We start from the raw sequence: 22637 nt of genomic DNA, 5'->3' as shown, positions 1-22637 counted from the left end.
GATTTCTAGTGCCTTACACTGGACACTTTATCAGATACAGTCACGCTAATTGTGTTCTTTTCTTTTGCCTTTTCTTTCTGTTTATCTGGCACTGGATGTTTGGAAACTGCAGAACTCTGTTTGGAAACAAGATCAAGTCAGTGGCCAAGAAAGCGTTCTCAGGCCTGGAGGCCCTGGAGCACCTGTGAGTAACCCACCATCCTTTGCTGTTTGGAACGGGGCCTGCCAAAAATGGCTGAGGAGGTCTGCTAGCAATTTAATAGCGTCTTTGTAAACTGAGAAGCCGGCCCATTTGTGAGGGCCAGCTGCTTCCTTCTCATTATAAGTCAGCTTCAACTTTGGCCTTTCTTTGTGCCAGGAACAAAGTTACAGAACATATGGCAAATTTGCATGCCCTTAATTTTTTGATTTGTATTGGGATAAATATCTCCTTGACTCAAAACACAGTTACTCTGCAGGTTGTTTGCAGCGAAGCCGTGTTTCAGACCTGGCTGTCGCTGCCCCATTCAGCATTCCTCCAAACGCCGTGACGAGACATGTTGAAAATGCCGAGCTTCCGATGCAGAAACAAAACCTCTCATTCAGTATAACCACTTTCTGAGCTGTTTGCAGGACACCAATTTGGCTATAGCTAAGCAGTTCTTCCCGCCTCCTCCCAGGGCCGATGCCTCTAGCAGCGATTCATCATTAGTTTCCTCTTACGAATTCAGCCAGGTGTAAATATTTTGTTGCTCTGTGTGATTTATTGGATGCTGATCATGTTGACTCTTAGGCCACTGGCACCAAAACAAACAGTGAGGAGAAAGTGTGTTTTGGAGGGGTCAGTAATGCCTGTGGTTGCCGTTGTACTGAGATTTGCACTTAAAGCAACACTAAACTCCTATTGTTTCACACTTTAGTGACTGAGTTTAGAGTCCAAACTTTGGCATAATCCCTCTTCAAAGGACAAGTGTTTTTTTAGTAAAATATTGATGGACTTCTGCAAAGGGAAGCATTTAAAAATACTCCTTTTTGGAAATGTTTGCCCCCTTTTCCTCAAACCAGCTTTAGAAAACCTGAACAAGCATGTTCCCCCCAAACATGTTCTAATATCTTCTCAGCTATATGTCCCTTTGGCACATTTAGAATTAAACACATAGATGGATATAGTCCTCTTGTTCAGGATAACTGTTTTCAAGGTAATGGAACAACACAGATTTCCAGCTGCTGAGAATTTGGTCCATGACCAATAAACCTGCTTGGAAGTCAAGGCTGCCTGCTGGGTGCTCAAGAAGAGGGTGGAGATATGTAGATGTGTGTGAGCAATGACTGGTGGAGGTAGTCTAGGCTGAGATGGTAAAGTGTAGATGAGGCGCTGAATGGTTAGTTGCTCGTTTCTTTGCTTCTTGTGGCTTGTATTGGTGGGCTGTGCAGTCTAGCAGCCTTAGCTCAGAGTTAACAAGTGTTTTGTATAGCATAGATCCGCAATAGTACAAATACAAACCATCGTGCGCTCTCTGAATATGGAGCTTGCATCCCATAAAATGTGTGTTCCGCTATTTAGCTTGGAGAAAAGATGTTGGTCTCTCGATGTTACTGGCGCATTAATTTTTTTAAAAAGTGCCTCTGGTTTTATTCTGCAGGAACCTCAGGGACAATGCAATCAGGTCTGTCCAACCAGAGGCTTTTGCTAAGATGAAGAACCTGAAGCAACTGTAAGTATTTGGACCATATGTACCATTAAGCCAGCACTGATCTTTCTCATACTGTACGTGAGTCGTACCACACTGGTCATATGTATAACATGCCATTGGAAACAATTTCCCCCTCTCTCTCAACCTTCCCTACAGGTTATTTTTACACTTGAGCAGATGTCCAGACACATCTCACGCTTAGTAGTGAGTGAAATTCGATCATCGTAACCGTGGGTAGCATGTGTGCAATTATCCATCTCCGCTCAGAAAACCCAGTTCTGTTAGCCATCTCTTGTTCTTACACAGTGCTCTATTTAATTCCTGGTGGCCGACCTGCATTTCTGTTATGCCTGTGTTTAGAGTCTGCAAAATCGTGCTGACATGTCAGTGGACTTGAGACATACATCATCTAGTGTCAGCTGTAAAAACGTGGCTGTGTTATCAGAACTGCTTCTTTTGCTCACTGCTAGGACTATCCCTTGTTCTATACATACACACGGATGCATATCGTCATCTCACAGTGTTCTAAAGGTTAAGCTGTAATATTTGATGATCTCAGATCCTGCCCCCAGTCGCTGTATAGTTAATGTGTGGTTCACGACCTCTGCTTGACCTTTGGTGCTACTCCTTTAAGTCAAACCTGTATCGCTTCTTCACTGATAGTGAAGTTTCATAGAAATGCCTTTGCCTAAAAATTGCTGTTTTATGATATACTGTAGAGGGGGAACTTTAATGGTCACTTGTCTACGCGGTGCTTTGTAAGAGGTTCCTAAACCAACACCAGGGCCAAGTTCTCTGCCGATGTACATTTTCAGAGCACCATTGGTTTTAGGGCCGTGACAAGTTAAACCAGCAGAGAATTTGGCCTGGCGTGTTTTAAAAATTATGTAGAGAACATCTCACATCAACACATAAAACCCAGGCTTAGCTTTACTAAAGTAGTTCTGCAGAGTTTGAAGTGATTGTGTCTAGTTAGCTTATGGCTCCATCTTTGATGGCCTTCAGCTAGTTACACAGGTGAAGTATCTTCTGAATTCTAAGATTTCTTCTTAACAGTAGCCACTAAATTCCCAGGAGAATGCTGAGAAATGTTTGTTGTTGTTTGAATTAGTCACTGTTTTTGTTGGACGTATACAAAACCAGTGATTTGTTTGTCCTCCCCTCCCCTGTGTATCACAATTCACTGAGCTGAGCACGTGCCTTCTGAACCCCTTAGTCGTACTGGTGCACAAACAAATAAGTGCACAAACAAAAGAGGGAAAGAGACATGTGTTATCAGAGTGGACTGCACTCTCAGCAAGTTTGCCGATGACACTAAACTAGGAGGCGTGGTAGATACACTAGAGGGTAGGGATCGGATACAGAGGGACCTAGACAAATTAGAGGATTGGGCCAAAAGAAACCTGATGAGGTTCAACAAGGACAAGTGCAGAGTCCTGCACTTAGGACGGAAGAATCCCATGCACAGCTACAGACTAGGGACCGAATGGCTAGGTAGCAGTTCTGCAGAAAAGGACCTAGGGGTCACAGTGGACGAGAAGCTGGATATGAGTCAACAGTGTGCTCTTGTTGCCAAGAAGGCTAACGGCATTTTGGGCTGTATAAGTAGGGGCATTGCCAGCAGATCGAGGGACGTGATCGTTCCCCTTTATTCGACATTGGTGAGGCCTCATCTGGAGTACTGTGTCCAGTTTTGGGCCCCCCACTACAAGAAGGATGTGGAAAAATTGGAAAGAGTCCAGCGGAGGGCAACAAAAATGATTAGGGGTCTGGAGAGCATGACTTATGAGGAGAGGCTGAGGGAACTGGGATTGTTTAGTCTCCAGAAGAGAAGAATGAGGGGGGATTTGATAGCAGCCTACAACTACCTGAAAGGGGGTTCCAAAGAGGATGGAACTCGGCTGTTCTCAATGGTGGCAGATGACAGAACAAGGAGCAATGGTCTCAAGTTGCAGTGGGGGAGGTCTAGGTTGGATATTAGGAAACACTATTTCACTAGGAGGGTGGTGAAGCACTGGAACGCGTTACCTAGGGAGGTGGTGGAGTCTCCTTCCTTGGAGGTTTTTACGGCCCAGCTTGACAAAGCCCTGGCTGGGATGATTTAGTTGGGAATTGGTCCTGCTTTGAGCAGGGGGTTGGACTAGATGACCTCCTGAGGTCCCTTCCAACCCTGATATTCTATGATTCTATGTTGGCTTGGACTGTATCGGAAATGCACTAAAGATTAGCATTGGCCAAATAGGTTACTAATGGTTGTAAGTAGAGAGCTTCACAGAACGCGTTCAACATTCAGCGATTGAACCTTGCAGTCAATCGATAAAGTCTTTTGGCAGAGAAGGTGCATGTGTAGGAATTATACAAGCGGGGTTCAGGACTCCTGGGCTCCAGGCCTGACTCTGCCCCTGATACATGCCTCCTTGGTAAGGTTACTCAGGTCCAGATCCCCAAGTGTATTTCGGCTCCTTGCTTCCATTGAGAGCTCTCTGCCTCGGTTTACCTAACTGTAAATCACCACTTGCCAGCCTCTCAGGGTTGTTGCAAGGGTTAATTAATGTTTATAAAGTGTTAGGAGATTTTTCGGGAGGGAGGGAGAGGAAAGGTGCTATACAAGTGTGATGTATTTAGCCCAACAGCCATCCTCTCCCTTTGTGCTCGTGCTGAGGGAAAGGGAGGACTGTCGAGTGGCTTTAAAGGGCTCTGAGCTTTGCAGCGTTTCCTTGCAAGGGTCACAAGCGGGCGCTTTCGTTTCTGTTTCCCTCCAGCCACATAAACAGCGACAGCTTCCTGTGCGATTGCCAGCTGAAATGGTTGCCGCCGTGGTTAGCCGAGAAGGAGCAGCAGCCCTTTGTGGTAGCCACCTGTGCCCATCCCGAGTCGCTCAAGAGCAAGAGCATTTTTGCCGTGCCCACAGAAAGTTTTGTGTGTGGTAAGTGGGGTCTGGGTGTGAGGCTGTGTGAACGGCAGGTCTCATTTCGGCCAAAATTTCCTTTTACTGCTAGACTGTGTGATTATGTTGGGGCTGGTGGGGGTTTTGTGTCATCAAAGCCAACCCAAGCCTACATTTTAAAAATTAGTCACTGGCTACAATTTATTTCCCACCAAAACCACACATCACATTGCTTGCATCTAGTGTATTCCTTTACAAGGCGCTCTGAGTATTCAATCAAAGGGGACTAACAGTTGGTTCAGTTATAACAGTTATAGGAAGACAGCTCCGGTCCTAGAGAGCTAATATGGGCAGGATTTCAGCTGTGGATTTGCACACACAGAGTGATAGCACTGTGAGCGTGGGTTGTTGGCTTTGGGATTTCCCCTCCCCCTTCCCCCCCCCATTGCTGCCCCTCAATCGTAAGAACAAAAGGTTTTAAAAAAAATTGTGGCGGGAGAGGTCTTTAAATATAAGCTCTTTTTATGGATGTTTCATCCATTAAATCTGAAACAGCCAATTGCTAAAATTTGCATTTGTGTGTCTGTGATTAATTTTTATTTGCTTGGATCAGAACTACTGCTTTCCTTTCATCCAGCTGCTCGCTGCCGCTACGTCCAAGTGTGGCTGCAAAGCAGCCCGGCAAATGCAGACCAGCTGAACACACACACACAACCTAGCTTTTAATCGGGAACAATTAAAAGTGATCAAGAGAAAGCGGTGGTAGGAGAATGGGCCAAAGTCACGGTTGCTTTCCTCCTTTGAAACTAACCAGGGCACGGGTTTTGAAACCTCTCGGTGTGGTGTGTCCTGTTAACTGATGGGGATTTTAGTCTTACTTCTTTGCAGTGCTCGTTTATGGAGAGCAGCTTTTGAAAGTTCTCTTTCCTCAGCTGAAAGCATAACTCGCACGTCTCATTGGTGAAAGTTCACCCCACGTTCCAGCCACATCCAGATGAGCACAAATATACACACACATGCTTAACACACATGGCATTAGAGCGGAGATGGCCTGCCTCTGAATGGGCTTGTTGGGGTGGTTGTTTCAGTCTGAAAGGAGAAGAGACGAGTTTTCAAATGCTCTGTCCCCCTGGCAGGTCATCACAAAGTTGCAAAATCAACCTTTCTAACATAAGGACAGCTTTACATCTCAGATGACTGCCAGGCCATCCAGCCACCAGTCCTCCCCAGCTCCAGAGGCATCGCTGTTTAATTAAACGTTACTCCAATAGTCAGTTACACTGTTTGTCGAAATCTAATAAACCACACTGCTTGGAACTCTGCTAAAACCAACAGTCACCCAGGGCAGAGGGGTGCATACGCAGGCCTCCGCTTTGGAAGGGTGACAGGCAAATACAGCTGCTGTGCATAGACATCTCGTACCATCATGCCCCTGCTTGTGAGTGCTTGTCAGTTGCAACAGTGACTTTAACCCTCTTCACCCTCCACTTCAGGTTAATGCAAGAGCTTGAGGGAGGGGTGGTTTAGAGGTGAAATCTTAGGGGCTGCAACTTACTCTTGAAGTTGAACCTCAGATTTGCTCTTATTGTTTGAATTGATACTTTGTCCAGGAGTGGTGTAAGTATTCTGGTAGCACCTCATTGCATTAGGCACTACACGCAGGCACGCATACACTCTGAAAACATGGTGCCTGCCCCTACAAACTAAGCATTTTGCAAGAGCAGGCAGATACTCTATTGCATAGAGATCATTTATCTTCCCATCGACAGTACATAAAGACAAATGTGTAGACATGTCAATTCCTCCAGTTAAATGTACTCATTGTTAATGAAATCTAGACTCACTCTGCATCCGCTGCTAAAATAATATTGTAGGTGAAAATGGCAAGGATTGTGACCGGGAACAGAGGTCACAGTGTCCTAGTTCAGGGCTGAGCCGCTGTCATTTGTTTTTCAGACGATTTCCCCAAACCCCAGATTATTATTCAGCCGGAGACGACCATGGCCGTTCTCGGCAAGGATATCCGCTTCACCTGCTCGGCCGCAAGCAGCAGCAGCTCCCCTATGACATTTGCCTGGAAGAAGGACAACGAGGTCCTGCACAACGCCGAGATCGAGAACTTTGCCCATGCGCGGGCCAAGAACGGCGAGGTGACGGAGTACACCACCATCCTGCACCTGCGGCACGTCACCTTCGCCCACGAGGGGCGCTACCAGTGCATCATCACCAACCACTTTGGCTCCACCTACTCCAACAAGGCCCGGCTCACTGTTAACGGTGAGCGCCAGGCTGGGGTCAGATTCTTTTCTTGTAGGTAAAAAGGTCATCCAGCCATACGTATCCCCTGGAGTGTTGGGAGGCCCCGTATTATAGGCGCACACCTGCTGTGATGAGCCCGTTCTGGCCAGGCACTTAAGTACATGCTTAACTTCAAGCACGCGAGTCATCGCTAAGCACAGGCCTCATCCCATTGGTTTCAGCCGCTCCAGTAGGGTCTCTGGCCGCAGCAATGAAAGTCTGACAGGACTAGAATGAGGGGAAATCTCGAATAACATTTCCCTTTAGAGGGAGGATGGTTTTTATTTGTTTCATAGCCTGAAGACTGATCCCAGAAGCAAGTAAAATTAGTTTAACGGGGGGTTTTCAGGTATCAGGAAGGTAGGTCTCATTTCCCTAAGGCTGTTTGTCACTCTACCCCTCCGCCCCCTCTTCCCTTCACAGTGTTGCCTTCATTTATCAAAACCCCCCACGACATCACCAGCCGGACAGGGATGACAGCACGGTTGGAATGTGCGGCCAATGGCTTCCCCATCCCACAAATTGCTTGGCAGAAGGACGGAGGCACCGACTTCCCAGCAGCCCGAGAGCGCCGCATGCACGTCATGCCAGACGATGACGTCTTCTTCATCATGGATGTGAAGATAGAGGACATGGGCGTTTACAGCTGCACGGCGCAGAACTCTGCGGGCTCCGTGCTGGCCAACGCCACCCTGACTGTACTAGGTAAGAAGCTTTGCTTCCTTGGGGGTCCGGGCAGGGCAGGCAGAGGAACCATTTTGAGTTTCCAAAATGGGTTTTAGAAGGGAATGCTTGAGTTGTCAGAAGGCATAGCCATACTCATGGGACAATGGGGTTGGGGTGACGTCGGTAGGTTATGGGTACTACGAAAGGACCCAGATACGTGAGAAAATAGTCCTGTTTCTGTTGGAAGTCAGCCTTCTTCTATAGGAGAAACCCGTTAGGCCATGCTGTTTGCCTCCCCTGCCAAAGAGAAATATGCAGGAGGAAACTGAACTCTGCCTCCCTGCCCTACAAGTTATTGGTTTGTGACAGCTGTTATTCCTCCTCCAAAGTGGGAGACGATTAGCCTGGGGCATGGGTTTCTTGTGTAGGATATGGAAAGAAAACTAAAGCAGAACTGATAGTAAAGGCCCAGATTATGCCAGTTAGAAATTGGCGTGCAGTGAGGCGTCTCTGGGGAAGCTGGCATACGACACCATGTATTGTTTAGCCAATCTCTAGAACTTTGCTAATTGTGTCTTCAGAAAGGTCTGTTAGTTTGCTAACTCTAGATGATCGGAGTCATCACAAACCCCCTAGAAACTTAATATCTGTACTTAAACCCCTGTAGAGACACCATCTTTGATCCATCCACTGGAAGACCACGTAGTGTCTGTAGGTGAAACGGTGGCCCTTCAGTGCAAAGCAACAGGAAGCCCACCTCCACGCATCACCTGGCTGAAAGGCGACCAGCCCCTGGTAGTGACTGACAGGCATCATTTCACCCCTGGCAACCAGCTGCTGATTGTTCGGAATGTTGTGCTGGAGGATGCTGGGAAATACACCTGTGAAATGTCCAATACCCTTGGAACAGAGCGTGCGCACAGCCACGTAAGCATCTTGCAATCCCTTGGCTGCAGGAAGGACAGGATGACAGTGGGGATAATCACCATTGCAGTGGTGTGCAGCATTGTGCTGACGTCTTTGGTCTGGGTGTGCATCATCTACCAGACCAGAAAGAAGAGTGAAGAATACAGCGTCACCAACACAGGTAGGCTCTAACCCTGGCTAAGGGCTCTTGCGCCAGCGGAAACCGTTGCGTGCCAGAACATTCTGCTGCGGCTGAACGGCTGTGCCAGCCAGCCATAACTCCTACTTAAAAGGCTTATCTCAGTGATTTGATTCCCCGTATCATCTGCCTCTGTCCAGGAAGCCTCGCCCAGCTGCACTAGCTGTCACTTGCTGTTGCAGACTGTTCAGTGCTTTGATTTACGGCTTGCCTGGCTCATCAAGTTCTCTCCCATCCAGCCGCAGACAGCCTCTCCTGGTTCAGAGCCTGACAGGTTTTCTCTGGCCACTGTCGGAAGCTGTGTTACAATCTGGGTTAACCCTCCGGGGTTAACCAGGCCTCATTTGTGATGCCGGAAACCCCTGTTTCCACCCAGGGTACTGAGCCCTCCACCCGCCCACATATAACTCATGCAGTGAGATACCTCCAGCAATTCCTTGGGACAAAGTGCAGCGTCTTCTAGAGGAAGTTTTCTGGTGCCTAGCGGCCTTCCAAAAATGCCACCCTGGTGCCAAACTCATGGCATTGGGTTGAGAGCTTGAGGATGGGCCCTACGGAGGTCAGGAGGAATAGTCAGTGAAAGCCCCTGTTTGGCCTCTTGGACCAGCTTCCTGGACTCTGAGCCAATGCTCAGTCTGATCCCTTCCTGGGATTTGCTGCCCTCCACTCTGTCCCTTTAATCTTCTCAGGAAGCAGGTGCAGTACATATGAGGCTTTCAAAGCCGTGGCCGAAGGGAAGGTTTGAATGGAATGTCGTTTGCATGCTGTAAATGCAGTTGTTTCTGCAGAACACTGGATTTTTTTTAAAAATTTCGAGACATTGCAGCGCTTCTCTCTTCCCCTTTCTGAATGGTGTCTGGTCAGTTCGTTACAGGGTCAGTTCTGGAAAAGGAGGGGCTCAGTGCCCAATAGAATTGAGTTTACATTTGGCATAGCCTGTGGTGGGAGAGGGGGACAGGACTGGCCAGCGGTAGAACAGTCTAAGAGCTGAACCTGCCTAGTGACCCAGGATCTAGCCCTGGGGCTGCCGTCTGGGGGAAGGCTGTTTGAAAAACAAGGCCAGTTGCTGTGGTAAATAGTAAAATGGAGATAGTCCTCTTAAGTTCAGGTAGCAGTAATTTTAATAGGACACTTGCAATGGAGGGGAAGTAGCAGTTTTTTGCTCTCTTCCCCCCCACCCCCCTAAAATCTTTCTGCCTTTCTGGTTCCTTTCCATAGAATTCAAAATAAACCCAGAGGAGCTGCAGTGTGTAGGACTCATAGATCCATTTTTCTCTTCCAGTGCATTTGCCTGAACATGTTCGCTTTGTGCTGGGTGATGAGCCAGCATAACGTTAAGGCAACTGCATATTTATCAGAGTGGCTGAAGTAAAATCAGGCTGAAGCTGACGCCCCAAGCAACAGCCCCCTGGCCGGTTGTTACCGTTCCTCTCCAGTTTTGAAGTTTACTTTCGGCCTGGTGTTTTCATGGGGCGGGGCCTGGTACAAAGGGAGTTTGTTGCTACAGAGCCACCGACAACCCATATTAAAAATTCAGAAAGCGACATTTATTATTCTGCACATTCCCCTCTGACTGACCGGAGGAATCCTGGCAGGCGTGTTTGAAGAGACACGGAAGCTGTAACTGCTCTCTCAGTTTGACCATAGGAAGCATGCAGGCCGCAGTCTTCTCTATTAACGCGGTTATGAAAGCTGTTGGGTCAGTCTCCTAAATAACGTAGGAACCCACGTCCCATTTTCAGAAGACCAGGATTTTCACAGGTCCCTATGGATTGGCGATGTCTAAATATTGAGACACTCAACTAGTGCCACCTTAAAGGGGCCCTCAGAGGGGGACTGCTCAGAGTGTTCTGAAGAACCAGGCTGCTTTGGATGTCTACATTGTTGGGTGACATCTTAAAGTCATTGGTCACTTCTGAAAAGGGTGGCCCGAGTCTCCGTGAAAGTCCGTGGGACTTATGCTCCTAAGTCATTTTTGACAGCGTAACTCTTTGTGTAGAAGTACTGGAGGTTCACATTTGTCTTTACCTCTTGTTGCAGACGAGACCATTGTACCACCTGATGTGCCAAGCTACTTGTCCTCCCAGGGGACTCTTTCTGACAGACAGGAAGTAGTCGTCAGAGTTGATAGCCAACAACCTAATGGGCACATAGAGAACAATGGTAGGAATTGGATTCTAACATTTAAAAAGCTGTATCCACTCTTTGTGTGACAAGGGGTAACTAAAAGCATTAGTGCCCGCTACTCTTCTGCTCTTATTGTGAGCTGTTTGCAAGATCTGTACACCTAGCTACTACACTGTATTGGGGACACGGGCAGGGACATGCCTCTCACTTGGCGGACACAGAAGAAACACTTTTCCCAGTAATAATATCACTCATGAAAACAGATTCCTTTAGTGACTACTCATTCATCAGGCCTGGGAGGTTTTGCCAATATTGGTCTAGTTCTATGGCTCCAGAATTACTGACAACTAAATTCTAATACAAAATCCACTGGCATTGCCAAACCCCGCCTTCAGGCTTACAAATTAAATGCCAACATCATACAATATTTTAAAAGACAACATGTTGGGTGGAAAGGTTAAATTTCTGGATTAAGATTATCATTAGTCTATAAAGCATTTGTTCCTTGAAAAATTGACTCAGAATTATCCACTGTTTCCATTGCAATCCCTTATGCTGTTTTTACAGTACGATAAATGACTGAATGTTTCGATTGAAAGAGCAGATGGTTGTAATCTTTAGCCAGCTGGTTCTTTTGTTATAGGTATGTGTCAGACTGATGCTGGAAGAGGTCCAGATGCTGAAGCGCCCACTGTAGCTTGTAGACAGCCAAAGCTATGTGTAGGATATAATAAAGACACTTGGAAGACTGAAGACGCAGCTGATGGAATGCTTGTTCCAGATAAGACAGGTACAAAACACATTAATCTGCAAAGACATTTCATGTTAGTACAGATCAGAAATCATTCGAGAGTCAGAGTGTTATTAAGACTGAGAAGATATGTTGCCTAAAAAAATGCCAAGAGTGATTCTCAGATGTGGATACGGCACTTATAGTTTTCTCTTGCTTATTTCTTCATCACAGTAGTTTGAGGTTAAAGAACAGCCAGAAAAGGACAGACTTTTGACTCTGATTGGCATCACTGCAGCTTGATTGGGTGTTTTTAAGCCATTCCTAACATGTAAGAGCTGTTTCAAACTGAAGGTGTTAGACATCTTCATCAGAGGCATCATAAAGGGACTCTTTAGAAGTTCAAAAATCAAGTTACAAGTAGTTTTGGGCACTACACCTACTCCTCGGTCTCTTTGCCAGTGTGTGTGGTTTTCCAATCACATTTTCCTATTTTTAAAAGATATTTTCTCTCTCATCATACTGTGTATAAGAGCCACTCAGACAGCACGGGAAACTAACTGATTCTCTAGGGGAAAATCTCTAGTAAACCCTGATTAACTGACTGAGTGCAGATAAAATAAACGGGGGGGGGGGGGGAAATAGACTTCCTTCTCTTCCCTCTTTCACCTCTAGCCATCTTGGATGTTATTCCTACCACCCATAAGCAAAATATTTTCAGATAGAAATGTGATTTAAATCGACGATGTTCCTTTAAAAACAACAACACTCAAAAGGCAACATATTCATTTTCAGCAACAGCTACCGCAGAATTCCACCTTCCTTTTCTTCACTGTCTGGTCAGCCATGAAGCAGGAACTAGCCATGGACGATAAATACATAACACCTGCAAGGTGTCTTTCGAGCTGCAATAGAAATACATGTGTGGAGTGGGATAGAGGGGCAGACCCAGTCATTTCAACTACCGTTAGGGATACTGGGAAATCTAACGTTCTGAAAAAGGCAGGCGTTAACTAGATTTATAGGAAACCAAAGAACAATATATTGTTAAGTGACTCCCGTGTGGCAGAGGGGTGGCCTGAGATGTCTTATCCTTCTCCAACTTGCATGATGCTGTGATGACGGCTTGAAACTGACTGTACTTAACTTCAGTCATTGCCTTTTTCTCGCCCCCCACAAAGGGTACGGTCTGCCAGTTGTGTGCACTGACTGCAGCGGAAGTACAGAGAGCATGAATGTCAACATTTACCCCCAGGATCCCGAATACTATTCTCAGCCAACTAAGACTATGGCTAATGCACATCAAAATGCATTCAGCAGAAAAGAGCCAAGTAGGAGCAAGAGCAGAGGTAGCAACCCTCAACCGTGCGTTGGGATTACCAGCAGTCAGAGAATGGACACCGATAGTACTCTGTATCCCAGCAACCATGACAGAATGCCACCGTCGTCCTGCATGACTCAACCACTGCATGTGGACAGACAAGGTACGCGTTTTGCTTGGGTCTCTTTCCCTATACCATTCAGATTAATGTCCTGGTTCCTCTCATTGCCATGCCTTGCTTTTAGAAAGCTTTAGTAATCTTCAGTATTAAACGTCGGCTATTTGGTGGTTGGTTTTGAATGATTATGTGCGTTGCGGTAATGGTGGCATTCTGAGCATCAGCTAATCGAGCATTGTACTATCCTTACTTTCTTACAGGCTCTTCACAACCTTTGGCAAATGCTTCAGAGCATAGTAAGCGTCACTTAAAAGCTTCACCTTCAGAAGACTCAGTGAAGCAGCTAAAAGGGACTCCTGAAATTTCACCAACATCACTGGATATACAGGGTGAGGCTGAAGCTAAACAAACTCTTCTTTCCAATGGATACCTACCCAAATTACAGGACTCCACTCATGAGTTTAAGCCACCCATAAGATCAATGGACTGAGAGGGGAGAAACTGCCATGTGCAAATGAACAAACCTACTATTGACCTTAATTTTTTGCACAGAATACCTAGGCTACTTACTTCTACCTCAAGTCTTGAACTGACCGCCTCTCCAAGGAAAAGGAAAACAAATGAGGTATGAGAAACAAGCTTGTGTGGGGAACAGACTCCTACTTGAGCGTCACCTGTTTGTACATAGTTTAAAACTTCAATGAGAAGTATTACTAGTTCAAAAGTTAACTTGCATATGACGCACATAAATGCAAGGGACAATTGTGTAGAGAAAAGAAAAGTATTTGATACAGTTGTACATAAGAGTTTTCATATTATATATAAATATATATATATATCTTTTACAGAGGCTATTTTAATCTTTAGTGCATGGATAACTGAGTGAAACTTTACAAAGTTTTGGCAATATTGTTTTCAGTATCAGGTTGCTGTTAAATTTTTCAAGAGAGAGAATTCTGGTGCCTTAATGCATAAGCAGACCTTTAAAAACCCAGGCTGTTTCAAAGGAATTGTCATGCTTTGCTATGGAAATTCCTTTAGATCAAGCATTGATTGGGTTAGTTAGCACAAATCCCCCCACCCCAAAATTGATTGCACTTAGCAGGTTTAAACTGAGATCTTAAATTATTTCAAAGAAACGCTAAATAGAGTTTATAGGGAGAGCCAAGCAGTTACCAAAAAAGAAAAAGTAATACATAGCAACGTGACTTTTTCCTTTATGGAAGAACTTAAAATTCATTACCCTTCAGAATTGCAGTGAAGAGCTAAAGGTTAAATATGATCTGTGATAGTCTGCAAATTACAGCAGAACAGCACAGAGGAATAAAGTTGAATTAAACTACTGTGCACACTTGCAAAAAGGAAAGCTAAAATCATTGCTAACAACAAAAATATATGCAGTAGGGGATGGGTTTTTTCTTTTTGCACCTGTCACAAACTTAAAGGAAATGGCCTTGTCTACACCCACAAGTTGTACCATTGTAACTATAGCAGTATACTTAAAGTGGTACAACCCTTCCCCGTGCGAATGCAGTTATACTGCTCTAAAGGTAATGATGTGAACATAGCTTATTCCTGTATGTACAGGGGAATAAGTCACACGAGTATCAGACATCTTTATAGAAATATAACTGCATCCATACTGGGCTTGTAGCTGTATTATGGTCCCAATAATAAAAATCACACCCCTAATTTACCATTATACTGGCTGTGTGCAGACTATGCCTGAGATACATGACCTATGGCACTGTATTAAGCTGTCTCTTTGCTGCACATACATCCCCTGATCTGCAGCACAGCACATCAGTGTACATGCAGACAATAATTGCTATCTCCTTGTATGTGAACATTGACTTCAGGCCCACGATTACCCCTTTGTGCCACAGTTCCAAGCTAGTCGGAAATAGACTGGTTTAGAAGCAAGAGTATATGTCAGTAGGTGGTCTTGCTGGTTTAAAGGGATGAGTACTACGTGTTAGTACAGGGTCTTTAAGTTCATCCATGAATTTAAAAAAACCCTGGTCAAATGGCTCTGTCATTTATAACTTCAGGCTGAAGCTTTTTATTTTTAGAACGGCTGCTTCTGTTGGTACCTGTGGATGGATGGGTTGGTTTGTTTTCAGTTCTGCTAATACAAGTTTACTAGACTTTGGTGATGACTACTCTGGGGAAAGGTTGGTTGGTTTTTGTTTGTTTTTTTTTCTTTTTCTTAGAAGCAACTAAAGGCCAGTTTCATCAGAGCAGGGTCTGGTGGAAATCCTGCTCACGTCACTACGGTAACTCACAGCAGGTTTCAGAAGTCAGGGCAGTGAGACCTTTTCAAGGCCTTGATTCAGAAAAGCAGCTATGTTCAGAACAATACTAAAGACCTATTACTTTTTTAAATGAGGGCCAAAGAGACCCACCCATATTATCCCAAGCTATTCCCAACTTCCATCTTCATTAAAAGACTGCCACCCTTAATAATCTGATTTCTCAGTCCTTTGAGTGGTGGCCTAAACCACATTTCACTGTCAATTATCACTGACCCTGCTTTTATGAATAAGGCATAATTTAACCAGCTACCTGTCTAGACCAGTTTCTAACTGTAGACACATTTGCACTTTGTGGCAGGTGATTAATTATGTTGAGTGCCAACTTTTAACTATTCAGCAAATCAAAAGCGAAAGAGATGGACGATAGTAAATAAATAACCCAACATGTATTTGTCCCATGAACTGAAAAAAATATGCTTTAGAACTAACTCTGAAAGTGAAAACAACAGTGTGACGTGAGTGGGACATACACAAGGAAGGTGCGAATGACTTCATTGACCAATTTTGCTGGCAGAAATGTCATCACCGTTGCAAATATTAAGCACATTTGCCACATTAGCATTTGAAAATAATGTATTTTTAATAACGTTAACTGTTTCATGTTGTTACTTCCACTAAATATGTGAATCTGCTGCTTCTGAGAGGCAATGTGAAAGAGGAAGTATTACTTTTGTGTACAAAGTTATTTATTAGAAAATTTGGTACAATATTGTATGTTGAAAAAAACGTAAAATATTGAAGTGTCTAACAAATGGCATTGAAGTGTCTTTAATAAAGGTTCATTTATAATATGACAGGTTTTTTGTTGGGAGTGAGCTTTGCAGAGTTTCAGCTGAAAAAAATAAAACCCAAGCAGTTGCTTACACGCTTCTCTGTTTCTAATGAAAATGTGTTAACGATATCCGGACATAACCTTTTTGAAACATCCATTTGTCAAACTGCATTCAATAGACAAAGAATTCTGTACGATAGACCAACACTGGGTACTAGAAACATGACCCTGGGGTGGGAGAGTTGGGAATTGTAGCTGAGATACACAGTGAAGAATTCGTATGAAGTAAATTTCTAATATAAAAAATATCAATTGTCTAAACGTCTCACAAACACCTCTCCACTGCTTGCCAAAGCCAGATGGGCTACATACAGGACAGCTTCAACTACATTTTTGAACCCTTCAACCTTTCTTAGTCCCACTCGTAACACCATCACTACCTATAATAGAGGCTTCAGTTTCAGCTTCAGAGTTAAGGATGAGCTTAATTTTGCATTTAAAGCAAGTATTCAATCTTCATTGTGTGTGCGTGTTGTGTTTTTTTTTCTTTTTTTTAAGTGTAGTCTCTCCAAAAATACAGCTCTTTGAGAAGAGAGAGTTCTCTGAAAATATACAATAAAAATGTGGTCTTTAAGGAATGTAGTGTCTAGTGTCAGACAACTTTTTTTGGGGCCCTCAATTATGGAATAACACAAACTTTTCAAACTTTACATATAGTTAAATCTCAATTGTATCTGGTGCATAGGCTGTCATTGAAGACCTTTTTTGTTTTTTAAGGATTAATGGTCTCTTTCCCCATTATTCATCACTGAAAGTTTCTCCTTCAGCAGGGCATGCTGAATAGTATTCTACTAGAGAGAATTCTACCACGGGCTGCCATCTCCAACTGTGCTCAAGCCACAGATGTCCTCAGTTGGTACCTTGGGGACTGACTTTGATTCCAATGGCTCGCTGAACAGAGCCAGCCAGTTGCTGAAAGAAGTGTTGGGCCATTAGGTGCGATGCTGTCCTAGAAAGTTTGTTACGTGGTAAACAGAGTATAGGTCCTTATGTCAGCAACCACTATCATGCTCCACAGTCATTGCTTTTTACCTGCAGAGTAAGTAGCCTCCATACCAGCCCCCCTCCATTCTTCCACTCAGTGCAGGGTTGCATCATCTGGGGAGGCTGGCATGTCCCTGAGATCGGTCCTCAGAAACCAGGGGCCGTAGCAGCATGATCAGTGGTAGGTAAAGGAAAAGAGCTGTACCTGTCTTCGGGCATATAGCAGCACCAATGGGTTTTCATGGGCCTTCATCGTAGACTGTGGTCCACAGCAAGAACCCCGGCGAAAAGGAAGCGAGATCAACCGACCACTGGAGAGGTTCCTCCACTGTGAAAGCACTTCCAGTTTCCACTGGGTGCAGTGCGAGAGACAGGCACCCAGCAGGAGGGACAATATATGAAGAAATGGTGGTGCAGATTTTTAAAGATGTTCAAACTCATTCGTGCACTGATTGTTACTATGGTTAGTACATGGCAGCGCTACAGAGCAGCGTTAAGCATCTTTGCGTAGCCATACTTTAACCTGCTTGGATATCTTGTATACTTAAGCTTAACTCTGAATTGCCTGGGTTTTGAATGCTTGGTTGTGGGATATGCACCACAGCCTTGTCATGTATTTCACTCTAAATTACTGCTATACTCACTCTGTATATTTTACCATTGTCTTGGGCTGGGACTATGAAAGAGGCACATGTGACCATTGTCATTACAGAAGTCTAGAGGTCCATCCTTCACTTTGTTGGTAGTAAAACATGTAGAATAAGAAAAGGCGGATTCCAGAACTGATGTTTCAAAAGCACAAAACATGGACCCAAGAGAAATTTGAGTCCTGTGCTGAGAATAATAAATCCTCCGGTGTCAGCCTACTTGTTGAAAAGCAAACCAAGCCCATGCCCATAAAGAGCTTTGAGCCAGTAGCTAGCTTTTCCGAATGAATTCCTCTCATGCCCCTGCCCCTTCCCCCATCCAGAAAAAAGGGATCAACTGTACAATGGAGAAAAGTACCTTGTGTAACATCATTAATGAGATTGCCCTGACGAAACCGGCAGTATTGTTACAGCATCATGGCAGGGAGCGGAATCAGCCAGCCAGTTTGGGACTAAAATTGCCCTAGGGATGAGCGTGGGCAATGACGGGTAGACATTCCAATTTTTAAGAATTAGTCCCTTTTGCTCTGCAAGTTTTCCCACTGTTTTCTGAGCAAGGGCTAAACTTCCGGACCCTGCATAAAGACAGCCAGTTTCTCCATGTATTTGCTTAACAGTGACAGGGTTTTCTTCAGGGGAAAAAAACTACGCTGTAGTACAGACCAAGCTGCTGGCGTTACTGCAGAGCTTAATTTGGCTCTGTGTTAGCGCTATCAATTATATTTGCATCTATTTTGATTAGGATGCCTGCCTCACTGCTTCTACAAAACCTTATTGTGGAAGTGCCTTCAATGCAACTGAAAGGTAGTTTCAGGTTCTTAATATAGCTCTTTAAAGGTGTAACTAAGTTGCTGCTGTAAATTTGACAAGATTTTTTTATTTTTCAAAATCTTGGACTTTCTAGTGATAATTTTAATTGAGCTGAAATAATGGCTTTTTGCCAAGCAGCTAATGTTTGCTTTTTGGCCCTGCACCTATTCCACGAACTGATTTTAACTGTAGCGTCTTTATGCTAAAGGAAGAATTTAAGTAGAGTCCGAGAACAGGCTAGCCTCACCCTTCAGAACTATTATACTCAATCTGCCATTTCATCGAGGAGAAGAACCTGTGTTTTCTATTTGTCACTTCCATTCTGCAGCCAGATCTCTCCTGTTCTGTGCTTCACTGCTACAAATCCAGATCTACTTCACCTTTTGGTAGGGAAAAAAAAAAAAAAAAAAGGCAAGAACTGCATTTCTTTTCATAGGCAACATTGTTGGACGGGCTACCTGTAAAATAATACAGCATTGTACTTTTACTGGCGAAATCTGAGTCTAATTAAAACCCCCACACTGGTTACCAAGTAAGAGTGCTTGCTATGCACCTGCAGGTATAAACGGTGGGATAAACTTTCAAAATATGGCTCAAATCAGAAACAAATGGGCATTATTTTTCCCCAGCAGCCTCCCAACTAAGAATACTTTCTACAGTCTTTAAATGCCTGCTGATTGCAGCTATGTCAACTCTTCCACTGCACTAAAAGCAGCCCCAATGCTGAGGATCCAGTGTCTCTAGATAATGAACATTCATTTTATTCTATTTTTGCTGCTCAAACCATGTTCTTTTGGTTTACAAAACGTTTTCCTTGCATGAGTTCGGATAATGCTGTTTGCAGATGCTGTAATTAGCTGTTTGCCCCCACACGTTACTTTTTTGGCACAAGTCTCTCTATGACTTCACTGCTTTCCATGCTGGGAAATTTTAAGTTAGGGAAATTGGATTATTGAAGGACTTTTTTTTTATAGTGAAAATACGAGTTGAGGCTGTTGACCAGTTCCTCGGCTCCATAAAGAAGCCTGAGAAGGAGCGTGAGTACTTTGATGAGTGTATTCTTTCCGGAGAGCAGCAGATCTTTGGCTCTTTGCTACTATTCACAGGAATCTCTGTTCCAAGTCAGAGCAGGAAGCTGCGAGCTTTGTCATATGTCCCAAGAAAGATGAACCCTCCCAGACTGATTGCTGTCATTCGAGGGACAACACCTGCAAACAATCTGAAAGAGAAAGGAAAAAATGCTTCACCTGTGGTCATGGACTAGCAATGAGAGATGTTACCCTTTTATCACTCCACACACAACCTTTTAGCAGCGCTGTATACACCAACTTTATCTTGATGATTTCTTGAGTGTGTTCGTGCAGAATTACCTCCTCTCTAAGGTACGTATATAGCCTCTATTACTGTCGTATCTGAGCACCTCCCAGTCTTTAATCTATTTATCATCAACAACCCTGGGAGGTGGGATCCCCATTTTACAAATGGAGAAACCAACAAAGTGAGGCTAGAGATTCGTCTGCACTGGAAGGGGTTGGGAAATGCAGAATGCAAAGAGATGCACTCGAACTGCCCCGCGTGGACAGCGCTGGCGCAAGCTCAAAGGTACAAGGTACATCGTTCACATTAACACAGTCCTGTTTGAAAGAGGACGTGTTCATGCGAACTAGGTACCTTTGAGTTCACGCCAGCTGCGTCCACACGGGGCAGTCACAGCACAACCTTTTGTGCTCTGCAATTCACATCCCCGTCGTCTATTCTGTGCCCCCCATAGCCTAGGACCTCAAACATATTTAGGTGCTTAACTTCCATTGAGAAGCTGGGCCTAAGAGACTTGCCGAAGTTCACACAGGGCAGGTGACTGCACCCAGGTCACCTGATTTCCAGGCTAGCACCCTAACCGCTGGACCATCCTCACCCTCTACTTCCTTCAACCCCACAAATAATCAGTTACCACCCTGTAATTCAGTGTTTTATAAAAAGAGGCGAGAACAATCAAATACCAGATCCAGTGTCTGTGCTGCTCTCAATGAAAGCAGAAACGGAGCTAACAACAGTACTAGTGGTGGACTGGCATAGACAACGATTGGGAGAACTAGTAATAAACTCGCTACAGTCACTGCAAAGTAACAAAACCATGAATGGTTAAAAACTACCAACTCTGTCTAGTAGAAGCCACAGTACCCTCCAGTTGGGAAGGGGGTCCCTTAACCTCAGCAAGCAAATCACCTTGATACACGGCTGAGCAAATGACACTCCTCCAGCATTTAATTTCAAAAACTGTACCACGGTACAGCAGCAGCAGGAAGACCAATCACGACACGACCTGATATCATTCAACGTAGCCAAGGTAGTTCTGCCTGCTCCTACAGCCCGTCTGTAACGGGAGCAGCCCTTGGAAGTTCAGTATCAAGGACTAGGTGGGCCATAAATTACTTCATCCATTATTGGGTTTATGAACCTCAGGACTGATCACTGTACACATGTGCCCTGCTGCACTGAATGTAAGATTTTAAATGTTGGGCAGTTTAAGGCCTATGTCCCTTTAACCCACTCTTCAGCATTTAAGCACACGGAATGGGTGATCTTGCCCAACACACAGTGCGTGATGTAAAAGTGACATGCACCGAGGTGGATTAAAGATAGAGATTCTGCTGTCCCTGGCTTCTGTGGACTGGACTGCCCGGTAACGTTAATCTAACGGAGTCAGAGTTTCAACTGTGTAGCTTTTACACCAGTATTGTGAGTAATTCCTGTGTAATACTGTTAGTCCTGGGGCATGTGAGATCATCTGGAAGCAGTGCATATTCCCAGAGCAATTCAGGGACCCTAATCCTCACTGCTAGTCAGACACTGTGCTTGGTAAGCCTCCAACTGCACTTGCTTTGGTTTTTGTGATAATGATCTGTGCTCTGGGGCCTGGAGCATACAGGCAGATGGAAACGTTTTATGGCTGCACTAGACAGCCATTGGGGCTATTACCATAATTATAGCTTTGAAACAGAGTAATTTGTACAAGGCATACACTGACAGAGCACTCAAAGGGTAAATCCTACGGTACAGCATTGTTCTCCAGCTACACATCATCCTTCTCCTGTGGAATCACACCAGCCTATTACTGAAGCGCGGCAGACATTCGTTTACAGTACAGTCCATCACAGCCACAGCTCTTAAATAAGCCAGGCTGGATAACTTTGAGTATGTTAACTAGAAGCTGCATCTCTGACCTCATCTCTTATTGCATCCCCCTCGGCTCCACCAATGGCCTCAGCTGGCCTCAGCATCCTATTGATTTCCTTCTGCTCTCACATATTTGCCTTTAACCACGTGGCAATCCCAGGCCTGGCTTACCAAGCTACCAGCTTTTCCTCCGTTGCATAGAGAACAGCTGGTCATCTGGCTAAGGCACCGCACGGACTCTGGAGATCTGGGTTCTCGTCCCAGACTGGCCCGTCAGTTCCTCAGCTAACTTGTCTCTGCCCCACTTCCCCTTCTGCAAACGGGGTAATCACGCTCACTTTCGTTCCTGCTTTGTCTGTTTAGACTGCAGACTCTTCCGGGCAGGGACTGTCTCACTAAGGGTTTGTACAGCAGGGCCCTGATCTGGGTTGGCGTCTCTAGCCACTACTGTAACACAACGACAACAAAAGATTGGTTAGTGGGCCTAGATCAAAGCTGAGCATTTTAACTACAAAGAGGTCCAGGTGCAAGTGGCTCCAATGCACTTTCCCAGTCTGCGTGTTGAACTGGTTAGGAGAAAACACACACGGTAGGCTCCTGATTTTCCAAAACCCCATTATCCAAAGCTCTGCACTAGCCGAGTCCCCAGCCTGGGAGACGAGAGGGTTTGGGCTATGCAGAGGTTTGGATAGTGGAGCAGAGACCCGGGGCAGCCACGGGAGTGACACCCAACTCCTGCTGGCACAAGGTGCAGGGGAGGCTGCAGCCACAGCAGAGTCCTGGACGGGGGGGGGGGCGGCATGTCTCTCTGCTCTACCAGGACCACAGCCGCCCACCTGCACCTTGCACCTACGATAACCAGGGCAGGGTCAAAGGCGCGAGGGAATGGAGCCGTGACACCGGAGCTGCAGAGGGTTCCTGCACTGCTGCGCCTGCCCTCTCGACTA

The 22637-nt window shown here is 45.0% G+C and overlaps 2 protein-coding genes across 2 annotated transcripts in view; one reads left to right on the top strand and one right to left on the bottom strand.

Annotated features, from left to right (window-relative positions):
* LRIG1 (leucine rich repeats and immunoglobulin like domains 1) overlaps positions 1-16105 on the top strand; it is a 132938-nt gene extending 116833 nt beyond the window's left edge. The window contains exons 10-19 of the mRNA XM_024211419.3: positions 113-184; positions 1623-1694; positions 4436-4599; positions 6517-6837; positions 7282-7563; positions 8192-8611; positions 10670-10792; positions 11400-11546; positions 12668-12970; positions 13186-16105. Of these exons, the coding sequence (XP_024067187.2) occupies positions 113-184; positions 1623-1694; positions 4436-4599; positions 6517-6837; positions 7282-7563; positions 8192-8611; positions 10670-10792; positions 11400-11546; positions 12668-12970; positions 13186-13415 (2134 nt within the window). The 3' untranslated portion in view covers positions 13416-16105. The remainder of the gene's footprint in view (positions 1-112; positions 185-1622; positions 1695-4435; positions 4600-6516; positions 6838-7281; positions 7564-8191; positions 8612-10669; positions 10793-11399; positions 11547-12667; positions 12971-13185) is intronic.
* A 455-nt stretch (positions 16106-16560) lies between these two features.
* SLC25A26 (solute carrier family 25 member 26) overlaps positions 16561-22637 on the bottom strand; it is a 287750-nt gene continuing 281673 nt past the window's right edge. The window contains exon 10 of the mRNA XM_026650445.2: positions 16561-19732. Coding sequence (XP_026506230.2) covers positions 19636-19732 — 97 coding nt within the window. The 3' untranslated portion in view covers positions 16561-19635. The remainder of the gene's footprint in view (positions 19733-22637) is intronic.

Source organism: Terrapene carolina, unplaced genomic scaffold, assembly GCF_002925995.2.
Source record: "Terrapene carolina triunguis isolate 2854851 unplaced genomic scaffold, T_m_triunguis-2.0 Scaffold89, whole genome shotgun sequence".
NCBI lineage: Eukaryota > Metazoa > Chordata > Testudines > Emydidae > Terrapene > Terrapene triunguis.
This window is presented reverse-complemented; position numbering and strand designations above follow the sequence as displayed.